The following is a 24110-nucleotide window of genomic DNA, read 5'->3' as shown; positions in this document are numbered from 1 at the left end:
GTATTTCTAGAATAGTGATCAAAAATGTTCCTCTGCACGGTGTCCCTTCTGCTCTTACCCCCCGCCCGGGCGACGGGCTGCTGCTGGGCCAGCCGTCCCGTCCGGCGTGTTAGCGGGTCGTGTCCGTGCTGGAACCTGGTCTTCCTTAGCGTTCCGAGTGGGTCAGGAAGGGAAGCAGGCTCCCGTCTCTCTGCTCTCCCCACCAGCTTCACCTGAAGTTCAAGTCTTCTCGTGCCTGCAGGCTTGTCCGCGTTCCGGCGTCACTTTCCGCGTGTGTCCCCCCATTTCCCTGCGCTCTCCTGTGCTCTCCCATCACTGTAATGGGAGCCAGTGAGGTCACCCCCGGACCTCAGTGTCGGCCTTGCAGGACACACTCAGATCTGTGTTAAAGGACGGCGGCATGTCAGTTTGGAAAGTCCCACTGAACTGGATTTTCTCCTTTACTGGAAGTTACCTCGTTATCATAATGAAGCGGTGCAGGGTTCGTGCGGTCTCCTGCCTGGGACTTTGGCCCGCACGCAAACAGGCGGACTCGTTTTCATCTCTGTCCTTTCCTCTGTGTCCTTAGAGAGGTCAGATGCTTGGCCAGCCAGAAATCTGCAGCCTAGGACGCTGCCCGGCAGATGGTAGCAGTAAATTTTCAGTGAGGCCCTAGGACTGCACTTGTAAACAATACGGACATTGCTTCTGATGGTTGTCGTAAGTTGTGCCATCAAGGCGACTGAGGTCTCCTGTCCCTGACCCCACTCTGTGCCAGCTTTCCTGGGGAGGTGACTCAACATGGAGTCTTGGAGCTCAGAGGCTGGGACCCCATGAGTGTTAGTTAAGCCTTGGACTGAACCTGGGGTTGCTCGACTTGGCGAGAGGGAGGGGGAGTGCATTCTGTGGTTGTCTGATGGCAAAACTGTCAGAGTCTTTTTTATGTTAAGATGAAATGTGCCTCCCATAAAGTCTCCAAAAGGTCTGGTATATGGAATGTTTCAAGACAGCCAGAATAGGAATAAATGGAAACTATAGTAACTTGGGGCTTTGGTTACTCTGAATTTGTAGTCAGTCCATTCATCTCTTCCCCTCCGACTCTACTATTACCGGGTTTTTGTGCCTTGGAGCTTCAGTTCTTATAAATCACACACCTACCCAGGAGAAAGGTTAACCTTAGAGCAACTTGTGGCAAGCTATTTGTTTGTGAAGACCGGAGTGAGTAACGGTGGCATCAGGGTGATTAATGCCCTTTATGTATTCATGTGGACACACAATTACTAGCAAATCTCATTTAGAGAAGAAATTATAAAAATGAGTTGTGTGTCCCCTTAAAATTGAGAGCAAGACTTTTTTTGTTGGAGAACTTTCTCCCTTAAAAAATCTCTATCCCACTCCTATTTAGCATTAAAAAGAATATATTGGCTTCTTCATGATTTAATCTGTGACTTTTTCCTCGTAAAGTCATTGTGCAGCACCGCTGGCAAACAAATATTCAAACTGACCGTGTTGCTCAATTCCTTGAAATGGAATTGAATAAAAACTTGGGATTAAAAGGTCAACTTTAAAATATGCACAATAAATTCACCAACGAAAAGCTTCCCAACAACTTTCTGCACCATTTCTCCTCATCTCATTACTCATGTAGGCTCCCTGAATTTTAAGGCCTCCCAAGTAAAAGAGCAGAGTGTATAGACCATTGGGGCCTAGGAAAGTTTTTTTCATGAATAGGGAATGAAAAGTAGAGTGGAAAATATTTCTTGAATTAATGAAGTTGACACAGTAGAGAGAGAATTGGCAGACACTTAATATTTCCTGTGGTACAAAAAAAAAAAAAAAAGAAAAGAAAAACCTCTCTATTATTTAAAAAAATCCCTTACTCTATACCCTTCATATATTTGGTCCCAAAGCCATAGTAGTGAAAGCCTTGCTATTTTTGAGATGATTATTTTTCTAATTTTATAACAGACGATAGTAAAACCATTGGGGTTATCCAGCAGGAACTGGTGGGATGAGGTATAGGAATTTCTGTGTGAGTAGAGTGTCTTACTGTAACATAGCCTGGTCGTGCGTTCTGCAAATATTTGCTGAGTAACTACATAAATAAGATAGGAAGACAGGTTTTTTGGATAAGGTAATTTTTAAATAAAAATTAATCCTTTTATGGCATTTATATTCTTTAAATAAAAAGTTAGTTAACAGTGTTACCTATTAATAGAGAACACTAAGTCAGAATGACAAATAATGAGGTTTAGTATGGGTAATTCAGTTGGAGATAACACACCATTTTTAAAAAATAGTTTTAGACTCGTGTGGCTAATTTCTTGTGCATGCTGAAAGTGTACTTTGTGAACAAACAGATGTAAACACAAAGAGAATATCAGAATTGAATGCCATGGTCTTCAAGTATTTCAATATAACATATATTCTTGTCTGCAGTCTACTTCAACTTCGTACAGCCAGGGTTGTTCCTTGAACCTCCAAAGCTGAAAATAGGTCCAGCCACAAGATTTCTAACTGAAAAACTTGTTAATCTCATATTCTTTCCTTTTTTTTTTTTTTCCTGGCAATTTAGGTCAATCACACATGCTCTTTTCATGTATTTTGACCTTGATTCTTTTAGTCCATACTGATTTCCCAAACTTCTGTCCTTTCTTGCCTCATGGCTTTCATTTTTCCTTCCCTATTTCAAACAATTTAAAATTCCCTGGCCTTCGGAGTTTGTTACTAGCTGGGCTTTGCTCCGTATGAGGTCTTTACACCAGGCCTTGGTGCTTTGAACACTGTTTCCTTTTTCAGATATGTGGTAGGCAGGTGTATATAGCCCGGTCTGTCCAATCTAGAATTGGGGATTTTATCTTTCAGATTGAGGAACCTATTCCAGTGAAACTTGAGTAGATCTACTTAAATCTTAGATAATTCAGGATAGGAAGGAAAAGAATAGCACTTCCCAGGGACTTGGGAAGCCACGCATTGTCCCTGGGGCCTGGGTACAGGTGGGAGGCTCGTCCGTGCACCAGTGCCACCACACACTGATTTCCTGAACACCAGACCCGACACAGAGACCAGGGATGGAGCAGATCCAGTGAATCACGGAGTCCGTGCTCCCAGGGCGTCTGTAGTCTAGCAGGGACTCACTGTGGTAAGCAGCTAGGCACAAACTTAATTATGCCTCTCAGATGGGCTCTGTTCAGTTCTGCAGAATTTTATATCCCTAATTTCCCATGTTTATTGTTCAAAATCTATCCCACCATGGAATACTCACTAGTTTTTAGGATTTGAAGGTATTTTTAAAAACAATATTTAAGGTATAGTTTGTAATCTTTTATCAATGCCTTTTACTGTTAGTTAAACACCTTTTGCCACCTTTGGACTAACACAGTATTGTGTGGCTTCAGATTTCTTGGTTCTCGGGAATCTCTAGGTCTATTATGAGAAATTTCTTCTTTCTTAACTCTGAGTGATTTCAGGGTCTTGTTTATGGTTTTTCAAGTCACTGGCAGGGGTGGCATTCATCTTTCTTTTTATTTGGCTGCATCCAAAGTCCTTGCTTTCAGGGGTAGAATTAAGTACACAGGGCACAGGGCCTTCAGAACGTGTGAAGAAAATGGCGCTGCCATACTGTTTCTGGGGTCGCGAGCATCGCTGTTCTGTGTAGCGGGAAGATCACACGTTGGCTCCGAGCCTCCAGGGGCGCCAAGCCCACGGAGAGTAATCGATCGTGCCTGCCAGGAGAACTGTTCTAAGATGAGGCTCAGAAGGGGGCTCATCAAAAAAGAAAACTATGATTGATAAGTGAAATCTGCCTTGGGCAAGGAAGGGACGTGTTGTGTAAGTGCGAGGGATTTTCTGTTCCCGATACACTGACTCCCTGGGAATGGTTGACCTTGTGGCTTTGATTTTCATTTCTTTCCAGGTGGAAGGATCATTTATTTTATTCTGAGAAGAATGTTTTAGACACAACTTAAGTAATCTAGCTCTCCTCCCCACTTCTAATGAGGTTCAATTGATGTTCTCGTTCCCGAATAGTAGCACATTCGGGCTGCTGTCATTGGTAGGTAGTTCCTCTTAGCACACAGGTAAGAATGACACCTGTCGTTACGGGGGCAGGGAAGGTAAAGGGGTGAGTTAGACTCCTGTTGTCTTAGGAAGAGTAGGCTCGGTGCACAATCTTGTACTTACATACACAGTTTTTAGAAAGTCCTTTATGCATTCCACTCCACCCCTGTGTGTGTGTTTTTCTATATAGATTTCTGGATTTTTACATTTCAGTTTAGAATAAAATTACTAAAGCATATTGTGTGTGTATACACCCTTTTTTTTTTTAAGATTTTATTTATTTGACAGAGACATCACAAGTAGGCAGAGAGGCAGGCGGTTGGGGGGTGGGGGCGGGGTAGAAGTAGGCTCCCCACTGAGCAGAGAGACCGATGCGGGGCTCGATCCCAAGACCCTGAGACCATGACCTGAGCTGAAGGCAGAGGCTTAACCCACTGGGCCACCCAGGCACACGTTTGTGTGTGTCTGGGTCATATGACGGAATGTATTTCTAGTGGGTTGTGATCAGTATAGTTGGAAAGTCACCATTCAGACCACACCCTTTTTATAACCGTGGCACCCTAGGGAATAGAAGTTTCCTACTGCTTACTGACTTGGCCTATATCCTCTGTCTCAATAACTTCCAATCCATGTGCTGCTTTATTTTAACTGTTCAAATAAAACTCTGGAAGGTGTGAATTTGAGCAGGGGTAGTAAGCAAGGTCTCTTTAAAACGCATTCCGGGGCGCCTGGGTGGCTCGGTGGGTTAACGCCTCTGCCTTCGGCTCGGGTCATGATTCCAGGGTCCAGGGATCGAGCCCCACATCGGGCTCTCTGCTCAGCAGGGAGCCTGTTTCTTCCTCTCTCTCTGCCTGCCTCTCTGCCTACTTGTGACCTGTCTGTCAAATAAATAAATAAAATCTTTAAAAAAAAACCCCAAAAAACAACAACAACAAAAAAACCCACGCATTCCGCACCTATGGAAGCAAACACAAGTGGTGAGCACTTAGCTTCCTGAATGTGCGGCCCCGGCCACCTCCCCCTCGGCTCTGAGAGTCCCTTGTGACTACCGGGATGGCACCAGTTCCCATCCCAAGGGAACCTCGCTCTGTCTGCTTAGTACAAATTCAGGAATAAAGCCGTACTGCCCTGGCCATCTTCCATCCGGGAGAGCGGCCCCCTTCGAATTCCTGGGACCACACACAGTTTCCATCTCAGAGCCCCTTGTGACTCCCACCAGCGTTCCGGGAGCTGAGGCCGTTGTCATCTCCCAGCCGCCTGTGGAGAAAAGTGAGCAGAGCTTTCAGTGGCCAGCGATGTAGGTGACCAGATGTTATTTTGGGGTCACCATCACTAGATTTATAAAAGCCATACGTCCGGCCCACCTAAAGACCAAACAGATTGAAGTTGAAGGGGCCAAGGAACACAGGTCACCTGGCCAGCAGGCCCAGCTCCCGTGTCCTTCACGGCCATGAGCTGGAGGCCAGGATCCACACTGATCCACACTGGGGATCCACACTGAGCAGGAGCGTGGGAAGGGGGCTGCCTGGGGCCCTGAGATCTCACCTAATACAGACTCCTGCTGTTAGAAAAAACGTAACAGATACGTGTTTAGATGATGTGGCGAGAAAGCACAAAAAAGGAAAATAGCACTTCAGTAGCTTTAAGGAATGGAATGGGGTCAGACACCCAATTGTTCAGTAGCCCGGCGCGGGGCGGGGGGCGCCCTTCGCTGGAACAGTCTGTGGCTCCCGCGTGATACCGAGTCGGGGAGTGCGGGCGACGTCGCCGGGGCTTGCCCCCCACCCCCTCGCGCTTACTGCGCTTCAGAGACTCTATTCCTTTTGCTAAGTAACCACTTAGTAACGGGGGGTAAGGTTTTCAGGAGAAATGGGACCCGCATTATTTTGTGGTAAATTTTTAAAAGTGTCATTTCTTTCGTGTGCTGGGAGTCCGCTCTGGTGATGAAGAGCTAATGGCTGCGCCTCGGCTTCCAGGTGACATGGAAAGTCCTAACGAGTGTCGCGTGCCGCGCGTCACCCACCGCCCTCCGCTCCTTCCCGGCTGCTTCTGGGGCAGCTGTTGCTCGGAGGTCCTCGGTACTAAGTTCTTCCCCTGGAGGTTCTTCGTTAAAGGACCTCGAGTGACCGTGGCCCTGGCTACTTTGCCCTTGTGCCTGCGGTGAACGGGAAGGTGGGCCGAGCGGGGACAGCAGCTCTGGGCCGCGCGTCTGGTGCAGAACGTGCGGGGTCTGCAGTGGGGCCTGGCACGGGGCCTGGGCGGCTCACCTGGGCCGCGGTCCCGCGCTTTTTCCTGCTCCCCCGAGGCTCCTGCCCCACGGGCTTTCTTCACTTCCTCTCCTATGGCAGTTCCTTCCTTTTTTCTCCAGCTTTTAGATCTCTTCCAAAGCGATCCGCCTGTGTCCCAAGGGTGCTCTATCCCCGCCCTCTCTCCGCGCGGGGCAGCGAGTCCGGGGCGGGCGCAGGCAGCACCCGTGGGAGCTTGTGCCCTCCCTGCGGTCGGAGCCGGAGGACCCCGGGGGCTCCCGATCGCGGCGTCCGCTGCGGCCGCCGGTAGCCACCCTTCGGGCCGTTGTTTTCCTGTTGGTTATGAGGGATGGTGACCATGAAATACAGTTGAGAAAATGGGCTGTTTTCTTAAGAACGGACCACAGACACGCACACGGGTTGGTCACTATTTTTATTTGACATCGGGTTCCCGTCTCCTGCGCTCGCGTCGTCGTTACAACCGCCCTCTGGTGGGACCCGGTCGCGACCGCGCGGAGGATCCGCCTCCTGCTTCGTCGCAGCACCGGGTGGACAGAGCTGCGGGTCCCCGAGAGCAGACGGGGATGCGCCCCCGTTCGCAAAACCTCGCGGGTGGCTTCTCGCGCCGCGGCTCTCCGGCGCCGCTGGGGAGGGTAGGAAGGGAGCCGAGGGGCTCATTAAACACGAAGCGAGGGCGCCTCTCGGTGGCCCAGGTGGACTGAACGGCCGGGCCGGCCACGCGGAGCCTTCTCTGCCCGGTCACTGGCAGGTGCAGCGCGAGAAGCTGCGGGCGGGGGAGGGAAGCTCGGCGCCACCCGCCCTCCCCTCCCAGGGTGAACGGCCGCAGGGGGACAGGAGCTCGGCCTGCAGACCCAGCTTCTTCTCCTTGGTGGCGCGCTCCTTTCCCGGCCCTCTGCATTAACTTGGGGTTTGTGCACCTCTGCTTTTTCAGTCTCAGTATGTCAGAAACCATTCCGTTTCCATGCAGGAGTTTCCTCTGCACAGCATCCCCGGCCTCGGTTGTGACTCGGATGAGGGCAGTTTGCACCTGTCGCTCCACTGGAGCCTACTGCTCTCACCTCAGAGCCGAGGGGGGGTGAAGTGCCGGGGGCCCTCTGTGAACTGTCACGCACCCTTCATGCCGTTTCTCTCGGCACCTACAGCTGTCCTAACTGCCTGTTTTCAAATTTAACAATTAGGTCAGTGACTCTTGATTTATTTTAAAAGTTAATACCAAAGACAGTAATAAGGCCAGGGCGAAATGGTGCCGTCCTAACAGCCCAGCCCCAAAGGAACTTTTCCCCATGTTACACAGAGGACTCCAGCGCTCATAAACACTAGACAGAGCCTTCGGGGTAAGGATTTAAGGATGGGCAGGAGGCAGCTGGTGTGTTGGACACCAGAGACGCTCAACAGAGAACAGTCTCCGCTTCAAAATTAAAAACAATTCCCTAGGAGAAATGGAATGCTAATAATCGGTCCTGAATTTTGTAGCGGAATGACCCACTTTGGTTTTCCAAGTGAATGTAATGGAGCTTATGTACTTTTTTCACAAATAATTTTTCTCCCTCACTGTAGAATTGAGATCTGTCATTTATGGTACCTGGGGTTCCTAAAACATTAACATCTTTAAAACTAGGGGGCATCCCAAGGAGAGGTTTAAATTTCTGTAAACCAAGGTGAACTCTTGTGGAGCAGTAAGTCAGCAGCAAATGAGTAAATCCAAGGCCCGGCCATAGATACCACTTGCTGGGTTAGGTTTTGATGGCCATGGTCCAGAGGAGCGGGTGGTCCGTCTCTACGGTCACGACACCAGACCCATCATAGGTATTGGAAGTACTGACCAGTGTTCCAAAGCCAAGCATGTTGTTCGCTATAAGAAAACGATAAAACAAAATGTTTATTAGTGAGAGACAACCTTTCTCCAACTTTGTCAACGGTTAGCAAAAAGCAGGGAAGCCTGTGCTTTGACATAAGCTATATAGGATGTGGAATACGTGAAACAGAGCTTATAGGATTTCAAAACTGAAAGTTTCCATACTTTGCCATAACTGCTCTTCCGGGAGTTAGTTCTTGGCTGTTAACTATTCTGGGATATATGCCATTCTCGGACAAAATTTCATTAAATTTTTAAATTTTTGTTTCATTACCAATTGTAAAATCAAAACCCATTTTGTAATGTGCTACTTACTTCCCTGCCTGGGTGCAGTAATAACTTTTCTTGATGATTGAGAATTAACATTTTACATAAGTTATTAAATTCTACGAAGATGCAGTTTTAGCTTCAAGTCTGAATGATATGGGGCGGAAAGCTAATTACTTCCACAAAAGCATGGGATTTTGGTTATATTTTTCTCATAAATTAAGAAAAGCCAAAATGAGCAAGGCTTGCTTTCTGTAAAATTAATAGGAACTCAAAGGTCGAAGCCAACTTCCAACTGTGAAATCTTGAGGAAGCCATAAGCCCACCTGTAAAAATGAGGCCCAGAATGAGAGATAATCTTCTAACTACTTAATTATCAAATATCAAAGTAAAAGGTTAGGCGTTAAGTGATATATATGTAATTGGTAAGTAAATTCTAATTCCATGTACGTCGATAGTCCAACAGGTTAGCTGGAGCGAATGCGAGGCATTGAGGCATTAAGCTGACGTAACTTCACTTTCTTTATTACGTAGGAACAGTTCCTCAACATGATGGCAAACTCAGGACTGTTCTATACACATTCCATGATAACCAATATTATTCTCGTGGTTAAAATTCAAAGACAAAAAAAAAAGGAGTCCTTTTCCATTACCAAGTCTAACTCTGAAGTTACACTTACTGGGGGAATAACTCATTATAATGCTCACTTCCCACTAGGGGGAGCCTGTTATCTTTCCAAGGAAATCTTGAAAAAGCAATTTAAAAATTCAGAGATAGCATTACAGGACAATGGTAATTAGTAATTACCAGTTAACACAGTTTACTTATTAAAACTCAAAGTACTTACTTTTCAGAGTTGTCAGCGCCTTTACTAATGCAAACATCAAGTTATAAGGTAAAACCATACAAGAATACGGAGTGCACCTCAGGCGCATATTACCCTGATATATAATTCAGCATCAGAAGCTCTTGGCTATTCAATAATTTGGAACTTCTTTGAGATGTAGTTTCCAAATTATACGAATAGGCACACAGATTCACAAAACTAGACACGATTATGTGGATAGTGGGTTAGGTGGCGGTCGTGGATTCAGGACAAAGTCTATCTGGGATCTGTGGGAGAAAGAGGCCTTGGCTCTCCCAGCAACAGTGTGAGCGTTGCAAACCATCTATTCATAAAGACCATTCTGGATGCTCTAGTGGGCCTGCCACCTTCCCAGTGGAGAACAGGACACGTACGCACAACCACCTGGGTTTGACACACGCATTTTAAGATTCTGCAAGCTGATTGCAATCCTGGCTTTACATAGGCTCAAAGGACAAGAGCACGAAATTATTTCTCTAGTTTGTAGTTGCATATAAATTCCTTTCTGCTTTTCCGTAGGTAGACTATCAATTTTGGATTATTGGGACTAGACCCTTAGGAGACAGATATATATCTAAATGTCTCTCTCTCTCTCTGCGTTTCCCTGACAATACTTAGTGGGGAAAGAATAAACACAGTTTTCCTCTCACGAGAGTCCCTCCTCACCACCTGATTCAACTCTAGTCACCGCCCAAAGACCCAACCTCCAGACACCACCACCCTGGGGCTTATGGCTGCCACATAAGACTTTTAGGGGACGCATTCAGTGTGTAGCAGTACAACCAGAATTAAAGGAGGGTTACAATTAAATACATTTGCGAATCTCCCAACTTTATGGAGATTACAACAAAATGATAGAAAACTAAGATGCATAAGCTAAAATACAAAATCATGAATTTTAACTTACTGTCTCACTGCAGTTATCTTGGAGTATATTCCTTTCAGTCAAAGAATCATGCTTTTCAAGCAAACAGTAAAGTCCTCATATAAGAAAAAAAATTTTTTTTTTTTTTTTAGGAAAATAGTTGGCATTATGATTGAACTCTCTCTACCCCAAATGTTGGAGGGTCAATCGTAAAGTAAAATGACAAGACTGGCAGAGAGACAACTCCGCACAGATGGGAAAACAAATTATTTTCTTCCAGTTCTAATGCAATATATTGATGCACACAGCTTAATGACTTGACATATCTATGTACTAGCAAATGGTTATCACATAAATTTAGTTAACATGTATTGCAACTTTTTCCCCTTGTGATGAGAACTTTTAGAATCTACTCTTGCCAACCTTCAAACATTCCCTACGGCACTGCTGGCTACATTGATCGTGTACACTATATGCCCAGTACTGCCCGCTCTTAGAACCAGAAGTCTGTACCCCCTTCCCTTATTTCCCCCCACCACTGTGCCCCTGGCTACAAAGTAGCAGGTTTTCTGTGAGGCTTTAGATTCCTTGTATCAGTGAGATCACACAGTATTTGTCTTCCACTGTCTGACTCACTGCAGGTAACATACTGACCTCAAAGTCTAATCGTGTTGCTGCAAATGGCAGGATTTATGGCAGAATCATATTCCAGTGTGTGTGTGTGTGTGTGTGTGTGTGTGTGTGTGTGTGTGTGTGTGTTTGCGTGCGCACACTTCTTTATCCTTTCATCTACTGATGGACACGAGGGTGTTTCCCTTTCTTGGCTCTTGTGAATAACGCTGCTAGAGAACATGGTGTGCCACTTCTCGGCAACATGTGTCCTCATTTTCTTCAGATGGTCCTAGAAGTGCAACTGCGGGGTCGTAGGGTGGTTCTAGTTTTAATTTTTGGGGAATCTCCATAGTCTGTTCCAAAGTGGCTATACCAACTTATATTCCCATCAGCAGCATACCCAGGTTCTCTTTTCTCTAAGATTGTGCCAGCCTGTGTTGTTTTTGTCTTTTGGAGGACAGCCATTCTATGAGGTGTAAGGCGACAGCTCGTTGTGGTTTTGAGTTGCATTTCTCTAGCGATGAGCGATGCTGAGTGCCTTTTCAGGAACCTGTTGGTCATTTGAATATCTTCTTTGGAAAAACGTCTGTTCGGGTACTTTGGCCATTTTTCAACTGTATTATTTGCTTTTTTTTCTTTTTTTGCTCATGAATTTTAGTTCTTTATATATTTTCAATATTAACTCCTTATCAGATATACAGCTTGCAAATATTTTTTTCTCCTTTTCACATATAGGTTGTCTTTTCTTTTTGTTGATTGATTCTTTGTTGTGTGGACGTTTTTGTTTGACAGAGTTGCTCTTATTTATTTTTTAATTTGTTGCTTGTGCTTTAGCTGTCTTATCAAAACATCATTGCCAAGACCTGTGTCAAGACAACTTTTCCCCTAGGTTATTTTCTAGGATTTTCATGTCTTCAGGTTTCATGTTTAAGTCTTTATTCTATTTGAGTTAATTATTTTTAAAGATTTTATTTATTTATTTGACAGACAGAGATCACAAGTAGGCAGAAAAGCAGGCAGAGAGGGGTGGGAGGAAGCAGGCTCCCCGCTGAGCAGAGAGCCCGATGCGGGGCTCGATCCCAGGACCCTGGGATCATGACCCGAGCCGAAGGCAGAGGCTTTAAACCCACTGAGCCACCCAGGTGCCCCTATTTGAGTTAATTTTTGTGAGTGGTTCAAGAGGAGTCTAGTTTCATTCTCTCACATATGAAAACTCCATTTTCTCAGTATTGCTTATTGAAGAGATAGTCTTTTCTCAATTGAGTGTTCTTGGATCCCTTAGCAAGTTTTTTTTTGTTTGTTTGTTTTTTTAAAGATTTTATTTATCTGAGAGAGAATGAGTGAGAGAGAGCAGCAAGCAGACTCCCCAAGGAGCTGGGAGCCTGATGCAGGACTCGATTCTGGAAGTCCGGGATCATGACCTGAGCCAAAGGCAGTTGCTCAACCAACTGAGCCATCCAGGCGCCCTCCCTTAGCAAGTATTAGTTGATTGTATAGGTGGGGGATTTATTCTGAACTCTGGATTATGTTCCATTGGTTCATGTATATTTTTTTTATGCCAGTAACATACTGTTTTGATTTCTACAGCATTATTATACAGTTTGAGGTCAGGAATTGAGATGCCTCCAACTTTGTTTTTTCCTCAAGATTATTTAGCTATTCAGGGTCTTCGGTAGTTCCATACAAATTTTAGGATTTTTTTTTTTAAACTTTTGTAAAATATGCCATTGGAACCTTGATAGGAATTGTAGTAAATGTATAGATGGTTTTGGAAAGTATGGACAGTTTAACAATATTCTTCCAATCCATGAACGTGGAATATCTTTCCATTTGTGTCTTACTTGATTTCTTTCATTAATGTCTTATAGTTTTCAGTGTAGAGATCTTTGACCTCTTTGAGTAAATTTACTAAGTATTTTATTGCTTTTGATGCTATTATAAGTGGGATCATTTCCATCTTTTTCAGATAACTCATTGTTAGTATACAGAAACACCATTGATTTTTGTATGTTAATTTTGTAACCTGTACCTTTGCTGAATTGTTGATCTGTTTGTTTTGGTACAGCTGTTAGGATTTTCTGTATATAAAATCATATCATCTGCAAATAGTTTTATTTCTTCTTTTCTAATTCTGATGCCTTTTATTTTGCCTAACTACTCTGGCTATGATTTCCAGTACTGTGTTAAATAGGAGTGGTGAAAGCTGGCACCCTTGTCTTCTTCCTGACCTTACAGGAAAGGCTTTCAAACTTTCACCATTAAGTATGATGTTAGGTGTGGGTTTGCCATATATAGCCGTTACTATATGGAGGCATGTTCTTTCTATACATTTGTTATCATGAATGGATGTTGACTTTATCATGAATGGATGTTGAATTTTGTCAAACGCTTTTTCTGTCAAAAAATTTTTGTCAAAAAAATTTTGTCAAACGCACCTGTCAAAATGATCATTATTTTTCTATTAGTGTGATGTATCATGTTTATTGACTTGTGTATGTTGAACCATCCTCAGATCCCAGAGATAAATAACATTGATTATGGTGAATAAGCCTTCTAATGTGCTGTTGAGTTCAATTTGCTAGTAATTTCGTTGAAAATTTTTGCATCTGTATGTGTCAAGGTTATTGGCCAGTAGTCTTCTTGTAGTATCCTTATCTGGCTTTTGTATCAGGATAATGTTGGCCTCATAAAAGGAACTGGAACTGTTTCTACCACCTCAAGTTTGAAAAGGATTGGCACTAATTCTTTAAATGTTTGGTAAAATGCACCGGTGAAGCTACCTGGTCCTGGGCTTTCATTCATTGGGAGATATTTCATTACTGATTCAAGCTCATTCATCTGTTCAGATTTTCTATTTTTTCCTAACTCAGTCTTGGTCGGGTATATGTTTGTATGAATTTTTCCATTTCTTTGCAGTTGTCTAGTTTGTTGGTGTAGTTTTCATATAATCTTTTGTATTTTGGTGGTTTAGTTGGAATCTTTTTTGTTTATAAATTTTGTTGATTTGAATCCTCTCACGTTCGTTAGACTACATAAAGATGTCAATTTTATCTTTTCATAGAAACAACTCTTAGTTTTTTTAAAAAAAGTTTTCCTTTTCTGTATTTCATTTTCTAATCTTTGTTTCCATTCCAATCTTTTCTTCCTCTGCAAACTTTGAGCTTAGTTTGTTCTTCCTTTTCAAGACCCAAAGGTGTAAAGCTGGTTATTTGAAATCTATTTTCCTTTTTATAATTTTTTAAAAATTTTAAAAAAGATATATTCATTTGAGAGAGAGAGAGAGACAGAGCACAGGGAGAGGGAGAAGCAGACTCCCCGCTGAGTTGGGAGCCTGATGCGGAGCTGGATCCCAGGACCTGGAGATAATGACCTAAGCCAAAGGCAGATGCTTAAGCATCTGAGCCACCCAGGAGTCCCCAAATCTATTTTCTTAATGTTTGCATGAAAGCTATGAACTTCACTCTAGAACTGCTTTTGTTGTATCTTGGGTTTCAAGATACTTTTTAAATTCCTCTTCGACCCATTGGTTGTTCAAGAGAATATGTAAGTTCCATGTGTTCATGAATTTTCCAGTTTTCCTCGTGCTAGTGATCTTTAGTTTCATACCACTGTGGACAGAGAGGAAAACTGGTATTTCATTTTTCTTGAATTTGCTAAGACTTGTTTTGTGGCCTAACATAGGATCCTGAAGAATGTTCTGTGTGCTGGCTGTGTTCCCTGCCTGTGCGACTGGAGGTTGGGTGCCACAGTTGTGTGGATCTGTTGGTCAGGCTTCCTAGGCAGTTAGGACTACTAACTGCTATTCTCAGGAACAGGCATGGTTATAAAATCAGCTTTCCTGGTTGGGCAGGGCAGCAGAACAGGGGCTAACACCATAATGGCTTGTTGTTTGGGGACTCAAATCAGGCAGGACTGTGTACCATCTCTGGCCAGATGGGATTGCCAGCTCTGCTCTGCAGATGGTGAGAGCCACTGGCTATGTGCTTGGCTCACGTGCCACTGGAAGCAGGGCCGCAGGATGGACGACCGGGCTTCCCCTGTGCTTTGGTTAGGTGCCCTGGGTGGGTGGGCAGAAGGCTGTGTTCAGCAGTGGTCAGGGCTACAAATTAGTTTTCCTGCTTAGGGGGTTTGCTGTAGATGCCCCGAGGCTGGCAGGGCTCTTTTCTGCAGGCCAAACGAGCCCTGGTCTTGGCTCTGCAGGTGGGAAGGGCCACTGGCTAGGCTCTCCCCGCAAGTGCTGCTTAACTGGGATTACAGGATGGGCTGTACACATTCCTGGGAGCTATGGCTGGATGTCCTGTTAGGTAGGGAGAAAGGTAGGACTATAGATTAGTTTCCCGAGTTGGTTGGGGCCATAGAATAGGTCCCAGAACCTATAAGTCTCTTGTTTGGAGATCCAATCAGGCAGAATTCTGTACCAAGCTCGCTGGCCATGGGGTTATCTTTCTGTTTCTGCTTATAGGCAGCTTGAGTGCTGCTGGGCTAAATAGTTTTGCAGCGGCTCAGGCCAGGCTTCTTGCACTGGGAGCTACACTCAGCAGCAGGAAGCCCTATGAATTAGCTGTCCTGCCCAAGCAGAGCGTCTGAACTGGTTCCAAGGCTGGTACGGCTCATGCTCTGTGGCCCCGTATCAGGACGGATCAGTGCTCCACCAAGTTCCTGGTCAGACTGGGCTACAATCTTGACTCTGCAGGTAAGCAAAACCATTGGCTGAGGTTTCTACTCGAATGCTGCTAGGAGGGGAAACTCGGTCTTCCAGGATCCAAAGGGGCTGCTATAAACGGTTCCCCTTTGCCATCACCATCTCCTCCCCAATGCCCAGGCCGCACAAACGATTCCCTCTTGAGGTAAGACCTGAGTTTGGGTCTCTCGAGAAGGGACCCACTTCCCTGCTGGAGAAACTAGGGGTCTTCTTGGAGCAGGGCTGTGCTGACCTGGGCAAGGAGTGGCGTGGTTGGCATGGCCACTCTTCTTGCCCTTCCGGTGCAGCCCGTCTTGGTCTTTGTGCTGGAGGCTCACCCCCATGTTCTCGGGTTTTTACACTGGTGTCTCCTCTGTGGGTGACCGTTGGTTTCTTGTGCACGAAGTCGGGAATGACCGAATGACCTGTGTTGCCCCCTCGATGCCATTGGTCTCTCAAAATCTACCCCAGAGAACTTGTCCAAAACCTTGGCTCGCATAACACTTAGCTTCAATTCAGCATTTAGCCGATAGAGATGTCGTCCCCAGCCCCTTTGTTTGCAGAGAGTAGAATTAACCATCATTCTAAGATAACCAGTCGTTCAGATCAAGTCCTGTTTTAACTAGAGACAAGAATAAAAGTTACAGCTTTGTGTAAGATGACAGGAAACCATCTCACATGTGATAAACATGACCTAAAATTGCTTGCTTTGTCGGAATGGCTCTCATCAGTTGTTTGAAGGGCAGCTGTGGCGTAACAACAACACTGGCCGACGAGTGCTGGTTACACTCCTGTTCCAGTGAAATGTGATACTTGGTATGTTAGAGAAGACAGAAGCACAGCCTCACTTTTGGGTTTTCAGGTTTTAGAGAGAAATAGAAGTACTTAAAAATAAGAATAACATTAACGTAGATTTTAGAATTTTCATCCATTATCTCAAACTGTTTCCTTTCCCAAAGATAAGGATGAGAGGTAGGCACTTAATACTCTGTTGCTTTTGATGACATCCTACCAGCTTTTGTCTAAAGCTGGAAAGACTGAGGACTATACAGTAGAAGCTGGCAAAGTGGTGGAACTTAAATTATTCAACCCTTCTTGCGTCACAGGAGGCTAAGTAGGGCCCTTTGTCCTGTCTTGCCTGCCCTCCCCCTGCAAACCGACTCAGCGGGGCTGTGGCTCCTTCAAGCTGACGGACGGTGCAAAAGAACATGAGGGAGTCTTTGGATGCTTTAAAGCACTGGGAAGCAGGAGTGGGAAGGATTTGCTCCCTCTGCTCCTGGGTGACTGTTCTGCTCAGATACTTTGACAGAGGAGGCATCTCCCTGTCAAAAAAAGTACAAACCCCGTCGTGTGAGGTTAGTAAGTTAGGCCTAGGTTCAGACATTGGCTCTACCATTGACTTGCTCTGTGATCTCAGTTTTCTCATTTGTAACATGTGGATAAGAATATCTTCTTCACAGAGAAGCCGTGTGAATTACCTAGCCAAAAACCCAACACGTGATAAGTATTAAAGAAATTTTCAACTTCTTTGCTTGTTTCTGTCAGTGAAGTAGGTCAACGTGTCCTTTCCCCACATTAGTAATCTTTTAAAACGAAAGAGAGAGGTTGCCATGATTTGAACGACCAGCAAATGCCTTACTTCAAGTGATTAGTTTGTAGCCAACTGAGCGGGTTTATGAGATCAACTCTGCCAGGCTGGTAAATCATTTGTTTTCATAGGTATTTACTGTGTTATCCTCTTTGTGGGACACTAGATAGAGCTAGACACGGGTATGTATACAGTCAAGCCCAGCAGAGCGGACAGAAGCATGGGGCGGGGGCCGGTGAGGCTGGGGCCAGGGTGGGCTGCACATGCAAGCAGCCGCTGAGTCCTGGGGTGTGGGCGGTGTCGCACGCACCCACACAGGCCGCGAGCATGTCCTGGCTGCCGACAGTGGCTATCTTGTAGGAATGAGTAAGTGAATTATAAAAAAGATAACACCAACATTTCTTAAAGAAAATGAGTGAGTCAGAGAAGGAAGAATGAGCTTTGCCCGGGAGATGCCGTGCAGAGGCGACACTTGGGATCGAGGCGCTCTCACTCCGGACACCACCTGAGCACTTGCAAGCACCACGTGCTCGAGGGACAGCAGGTTTTCAGTTTACAGATGAGGAAAATGAAGTTCAGAGGTTAAGTCCACAGGCTGTGATGATAATGACAGTGGTTAGACACATGTCACCAAGGGAGGTTAAGGCAATTCTTTGAAGAGCTTTTAAAAGAGAATTGAGGCTGCTCTTGTTTTCCCCGAGGTAGGGAGCTGTCGGCAGCCCGGCGGACTAGAGTAGGTGGGCGATGCCATGAAAGGGTGGAAGCCACGCTAAGCCTTAAATGACGGCCATATATGCCCGCAGACAAAGTGTGATGAACGCCCCACGATGGATCTTGAGGTTCCCCACCATTCTGGCACATTACGTCAAGTTCTGGGAGTGCAGTTAGATGTACTGGACATTATCACGGACCATCTCAGACGTGATGGCACCGCTGTATGCTCTGCCTTCATCATTTACTCTCTGGAGATGCTTAGCTGATTCGAAGAAATGCTATATTAAGAAAATACAACAGATTTCATCAGCAGAAAAAGCGAATGATACTGCCTCTGAAATCAGTTCACTAGCATCGGTCTTTACTATTTTAATGATTTGAACTACAGATTTAAAAGAGATATTTACAGACAGGCATGTTAGGCAAACTTTGGATTTTAATTTACCCTTTCCTAATACTAATATCTTTCCCGAATTCGTATTTTAAAGTTGCTTCCTATAAAATGGCATTTATACTTAGGGTTCTTTCCTTTAAGGCAGAAACTCAAACTAGCCCCAGTATAGAGCTGGAAAAACCTGCCTTCCATGTATATTTACTGGGATCTTAAAAAAAAAATACAAGCTGGAGAGCATCTGTATAGAAAGACTCCAATTATCTCTATCAGCCCTGTTGAACAGAATTATGTGATCCAAATATCTAACTTTTAATTTTCCAGAAGCCACATTTAAAAAGTAGAAACAGATAAAATATTTATATATAAACACACGGGTTATTTTTGTTGAGATATAATTGACATATAACATTAGTTTCAGATATACTACGTCATGATTCAATATATGTATATACTGAGGATCGATCACCTGTCTTCCCTTTGTATATTCTTGGCTCCTTTTTCATAATCTAATTGACCATATATGCGCAGGTTCATTTCTGGGCTCTCTGGTTCCACTGGCCTGTTTTTATGCCAACAACACGGTGTTTAATTAGTGGAGCTTTGTGATACAGGTTGAAATCAGAAAACATGATGCCTTCAGGTGTGTTGTTCTTTATCAAGATTGCCATGGCTGTTCGGAGTTTTCTGTGGTTTCATACAGATTTTAGGATTGTTCTATTTTTTGTGAAAGATGCCTTTGGAATTTTGGTAGGGATTGCACTGATCTATATAGATTGCTTTGGGTTATATGGACATTGTTAATTCTTCCAATCCATGAGCATGACGTATCTTTCCATTTGTGTCTTTTTCAATTTCTTTCATCAAAAATATTATCATTTTTAGTGTATAGGTCTTTTATCTCCATTAAATTTTTTACATGTATTCTTTTTGATGCAATTGTAAATGGGTTAAAAAAATATTCTCTGATGGTTTGCTGTTAGTGTATAGAAATCCAACAGATTTTTCTATGTTAATTTTGTATCCTGCAACTTTACTGAATTCTTTTATTAGCTGCAACCCTTTTTCTTTTAATAGTTTTTAGGATTTTCTTTATATAGTGTCATGTCATCTGCAAAGAGGGACAGTTTTACTTCTTCTTCACCATTTCAGATGCCTTTTATTTCTTGCTCCTGTCTAATTGCCTTGGCTAAGACTTCTGATACTCTGTTGAAGAAAAGTGGTGGGACTAGGCCACTTTATATTCATATAATCATATATACATAATAATGTATATAAAACATATAATATCTAAAATATTGCCATTTTAACACGTTATCCATATAAGAAATTATTACTTAGATATTTTACATCCCCTTTTTATAATAAGTATTTGAACAAGCTGTGTATTTATAGCATACATCAATTCGAACAAGTCAGTCATAAGTGTTTAACAGCCTCATGGGGCTAGTGGCTACCGTATTGCTTGGACAGTGCAGCTCTAGGTTACTGAAGCAGAAACCATACTTATGAATCAGGTATCTGTTTTCTTAGGGAACATTTATCACCGGACTGATTCATCTGCAGATATGTATTCAGAGTCTCTGGTTATAAAGGGACTAGTAAATTCAAGTGAGCACATCAAGTCATTTCAAATAATTTCAACTTATGACAGGAATGGATCAACAGACATTTGGACACTTGGCATATGCTCAGCAGAAAGAAAGACTGAGTCCTCTGCCCTTTAAGTTAAAGGCTGTAAAGATAATAAAACTAGACAAGAAAACAAAAAATGTAAAATCTAAACAAACCTAGCAAAATTACCAATAGAATACATCCTGTGTTCTGCAAGGGACTTAGTAAGTAGACTCCTGCGTGGACGTGTGCCACACGGTTTTCTCACTGAACTCCTTACTCCGAGTTTATCACCTGTCATCCCCACTCCTCTAAATTCCCTAGCCGAGCCGACCATTCCCGCCCGAGAGAACAACCAGTGAGACCTGATTGCTCGTCCCTGCCTGGCCTCCCACCCCCAGTATCTTGGCCTGGCATTAAGGCCTTCCCTCAAATGGCTACTTTCTCCCAAATAAGCCACTGGCCAGCCAGCCCATGCTACCTGTACTCCCTTAATAGATCAGGAACTTCCTACTCCCACCACAAATTTTGATATTTCCCCTCCTTGTGGAACGTAGCCCATCTTTTCTGTGCTGGCTGTATCCTTTCAATCTGAAGTCAAATTCTAGCCTAGATCGCTGCCTTTGGTTCTCTACCCACTGCAGGCCGAATTAATGATACACACACAGAGAAAGACGTGCGAATGCAGGAGAATGTTAGCAGTTCTAAATCTGGATGGAAGGTATACAGATTTTACTGTTCTCTTCAATTTTTTGGTACGTTTGAGGTTTTTTTTTTTTTTTTTAAATATTAAAGTTCAATGTTAAAGTTTGGGGGAAAGTTAGGAAAAAAGACTAAACCCGTGAAGGAAAGTGCCTTCTCCTTGTTCATTTTAATGCCGTTAGAAGAATCAAATCAAGAAATGCTCCTTGATTTGAGGTGCATTAAAATAAACCCGAACTGAAGAGAACGTGCACTGAATTTAGGAAGCAGCCATGTGGCTTGTGGTATGTGCATTAGTGGCTGCTCGGAAGGCACTATACAGGGATGCTAGGCATACAGACCGTTACGTGGGACAGAGTTCGTCCCTGTCACCTTGCTGAAGCTCACACAGGACAGCATTTACTTACACTTACTGACGCAGGAGAACCTGAAAATTAACCCCAATTATGCCTGATGCCTGGAAAAATGATACTAGCAGACATCTTCCTTGCGATAGCAAGCCCTCCGCTGTGTTTTCTGGTAAAAGTTCTCTCTCCAAACCCTGAAGGGATGAAGCCTTCTCCCAAGGTGGGCCTGGTCACCTTCTATCCCGACAACCAGTCCTTTCTTGAACTCCAGCGTCTGAGGAAAGGCTATTCTAATTCTACTTGAAAGTGGTTGTTTCGTCTCCCTCAGAAGTCTCACCTTGCCCTTGGGTGAGGGCTGAAGGTATTAGATGGCTTCTGATGTTCCATTCCTCTTTCGTCTCCACATAGCCCGTGTCTCCACTCAGCCTGCTGTCCCCAAAACAAGTAGACTACGAGAAAATGCCGCAGCTTGGAGGACCCAAGGCTCATTATGCCACTTAGAAAAGGTTTCCCAAGCACTTTCAAATGTTCAGGCTTTTCTAAAACACGTTATTTTTCATTGTTAAAAAGAATTCCCTAATGTGTTTTATCATTAGCGTGTCCTACTCACAGGGCCTGCAGTTAAAGAGCGCATCAGAACTGCTTGACGACAAAAAGGACAGTCCAAATCCGTAAAACGTGGCCTGTTTAATTACTAATGGTGAAATGAATGCTGTGTGTAGAAATGACCCAGGATTTTCAGTATGGAAATTCCGTATCAGATTTAAATGTGTGCAAAGAAGGGAATGTTAGTCTGTCCAGCAGCTGCTCTGAGCTGATTTATTTTGCTCGACTTCCCTCAACTCCTGGGGCCCTGCCTTGCCTCCTGTGCCACTGGCCTGTCTCCTGAACACACACGCAAGTGTGAGGATTGTGACTGCCTGTGAAAAAGGTGACCTTCCCTGACAGGGGTTCCATCCCAGTGCACAGCTAGCAGGCGGGAGAACCCTGGGCAAGTCCTTATGTGCTGCTGGCTCCAATGTCATCCCCCAAAACAGAGCTGAACTGCCCACCGCAATATTCTGGCTTTGGCTAAAAGTTCTTCAGGTGACCTTGACATCCATTTGCAAAATACCACTTAGACCTCTCGTTATCTCTGATAGGGCTGCTTGTGGACGTGGATGGGGTAATGCCTGTGACGGTCTTTGACTTCTCCATGAAAGTACTGAAAGTCTGCATTATCACCATTTCATCTGCACTGAGGAAGCTTTAAAGTGGCATTCGTTTCTGTCCTTCAGATGGCAACAGAGATGACCGTAAGCACCTCATGCGAACGGAGACAGCATAGAAAAGTAGAGGAGAGTAGAATATGTGGAGGTGGTGGTGTGTAATCACTTCATATCCGTCTCAAAGCCACAGGTGACGACATCCGCACAGAATAAGCTAAGGAGACGTAATCTGTGCTCTTTAGAATTTACCAAGCCAAATCAGGTAACCCCAAGCAGACAAATTTAAAAAAAAAAAAAAAAAACCCGCAAAAATTATCCTCCAGAAAAGGCACAGCAGCTCTCCTGGGAGGAATAGGGGGTCCTGGAGGCTGTTAGCAGCCGCGGCACCCCTCCCTTACCCTTGCAAGCAGAGACTGGACACATTTCACGTGTGGGGCTGGAAAAACTGGTGGCACCCCACCCCCCGGAACTGCTTTGAAGAACATTTATTCATTTAAGTGAGATCAGATTAAAGCAGCCTATAAACCAGCTGACTCCTAGCACAGGCATCAGATGACTGTCATCTGTAAAGGGACGGATGCATGTCGGTGAAGGTCCCTGTTGACCTCAGCTGGGTAGGACCTGGGTCACAGCTGTCACCTCGAGCACGGACGGCAAGGGTGGAAACATGGAAATCACCCAGGGCAAAGGCACAGACTGGTTTGTGACATCAGAAAGGCCAAGCCCCACGTGGCCGTGGAAATACAGCTCTAACGGATGAAGGCCTGGAAGTCTACTTCACAGCTGACAGCTGCTGCTCTGGAAGGCCGGCTCAGACAAAAACGCTTTCCGACGTAGTTAAAAATAAATTTCTTACCATTTTTCAATGCCAAGCTAATACAGGTTCTATAAGTTTGGTGAATATGATGTAGTGATTAAAGATGAAGACAGTCCAGGATTATAGAAAAATGGCTTAATTTAAATAAGTAAAAGAAAAATTGACATGTCACATTATAGACATTGATCACAACTGAAAAAATGTTTATGCATACATTTCAAAAAATAAATGAAATAAAAACAAGAAGAGAATGACATGGATTTTCATGCCAGAAAGAGGAACCACTGAAAAGCCATATAGTAAGGGACACCACCTTGGACCAAAGTGCAGAATCACTCTGAGGAAATATTTCCAAATTCTGAACATAAGGTATATTAACCAGCATATAAGGGTATTTAGATTTTTTTTTTAAACTGTCTTATCATATATGTTTACACATACCTCCACGCAAAGACACACCAGTATATGAAAAAAAATAAATATTTTCACCACTGACGCAAATTTAGAAAAACCACAGAATGTATTGATAAGTTTCAGGAGTGAAGTTTAATTAAGTATGGTTAGAAGTTGATTCTATCTGTTCCTAGCTGGGAAAAGCTAGTCAGATCGGCTGAGGACTCAGGAGTCCCAGAGTTTACAAAAGCTCATGGAAATGCCTCAGATTCTGGCTTCATCTTAGTAAATGCAGCCAGACCACGTGTTCCTCTGGGGGTGCTGCCTTGCTGATGAAACGTCCACTTCTCTCCAGAAGGCTCCCTGCTGCCTGTGCCCTGCTCTGTGCTTTGGCTCGAGCACCTGCCTGTTCCCACCCTCGATCCGAGGGACAGAATGGACATGGGAACTCTGCGGCCTTCACACATGCTCCCATGCTGTATGCTTGACTTCAGCTCCCTTCACAACGGATGAGCTTTCTGACGTCTCTCCCCCTGAAACTGGGGCTCCTAAAAATGAAATCCTGTGGCCACAGTGGCTTTTCACTGCCTTGCTGAAAAATATTTATAGAACAGTTAGAGTAGATGGATATTTACTATCAAGCAGAGTTCATTAAATTGTGGGGCTATTTTTAGAACAGAATTTCATTTAGCGAGAGTCTGACCACTGTCTTTTAGGGAAAATAGCATTTGATTTAAATCAAATGTTTCAGTATTAACAGATATGATTTGTGACATCAATGGTAATAAAACAGCATCTCAGACTTTGTCCATAAACCCATAAACATATATGCTTGTTCCTACTATATTTCTTCATGACCTATTTTCATTTTTAATTTCCCCTTCC

General features: G+C 44.1%; 1 protein-coding gene across 1 annotated transcript in view; it reads right to left on the bottom strand.

Annotated features, from left to right (window-relative positions):
• Nucleotides 1–6700: 6700 nt before the first annotated feature.
• The window catches only part of TPK1 (thiamin pyrophosphokinase 1), a 335721-nt gene continuing 318311 nt past the window's right edge, over nt 6701–24110 (bottom strand). Inside the window, exon 9 of the mRNA XM_082691650.1 lies at nt 6701–8157. Coding sequence (XP_082547776.1) covers nt 8039–8157 — 119 coding nt within the window. The 3' untranslated portion in view covers nt 6701–8038. The remainder of the gene's footprint in view (nt 8158–24110) is intronic.

This window comes from Mustela nivalis (genome assembly GCF_964662115.1).
Source record: "Mustela nivalis genome assembly, chromosome: 12".
In the NCBI taxonomy this organism is placed as follows: Eukaryota; Metazoa; Chordata; class Mammalia; order Carnivora; family Mustelidae; genus Mustela; species Mustela nivalis.
This window is presented reverse-complemented; position numbering and strand designations above follow the sequence as displayed.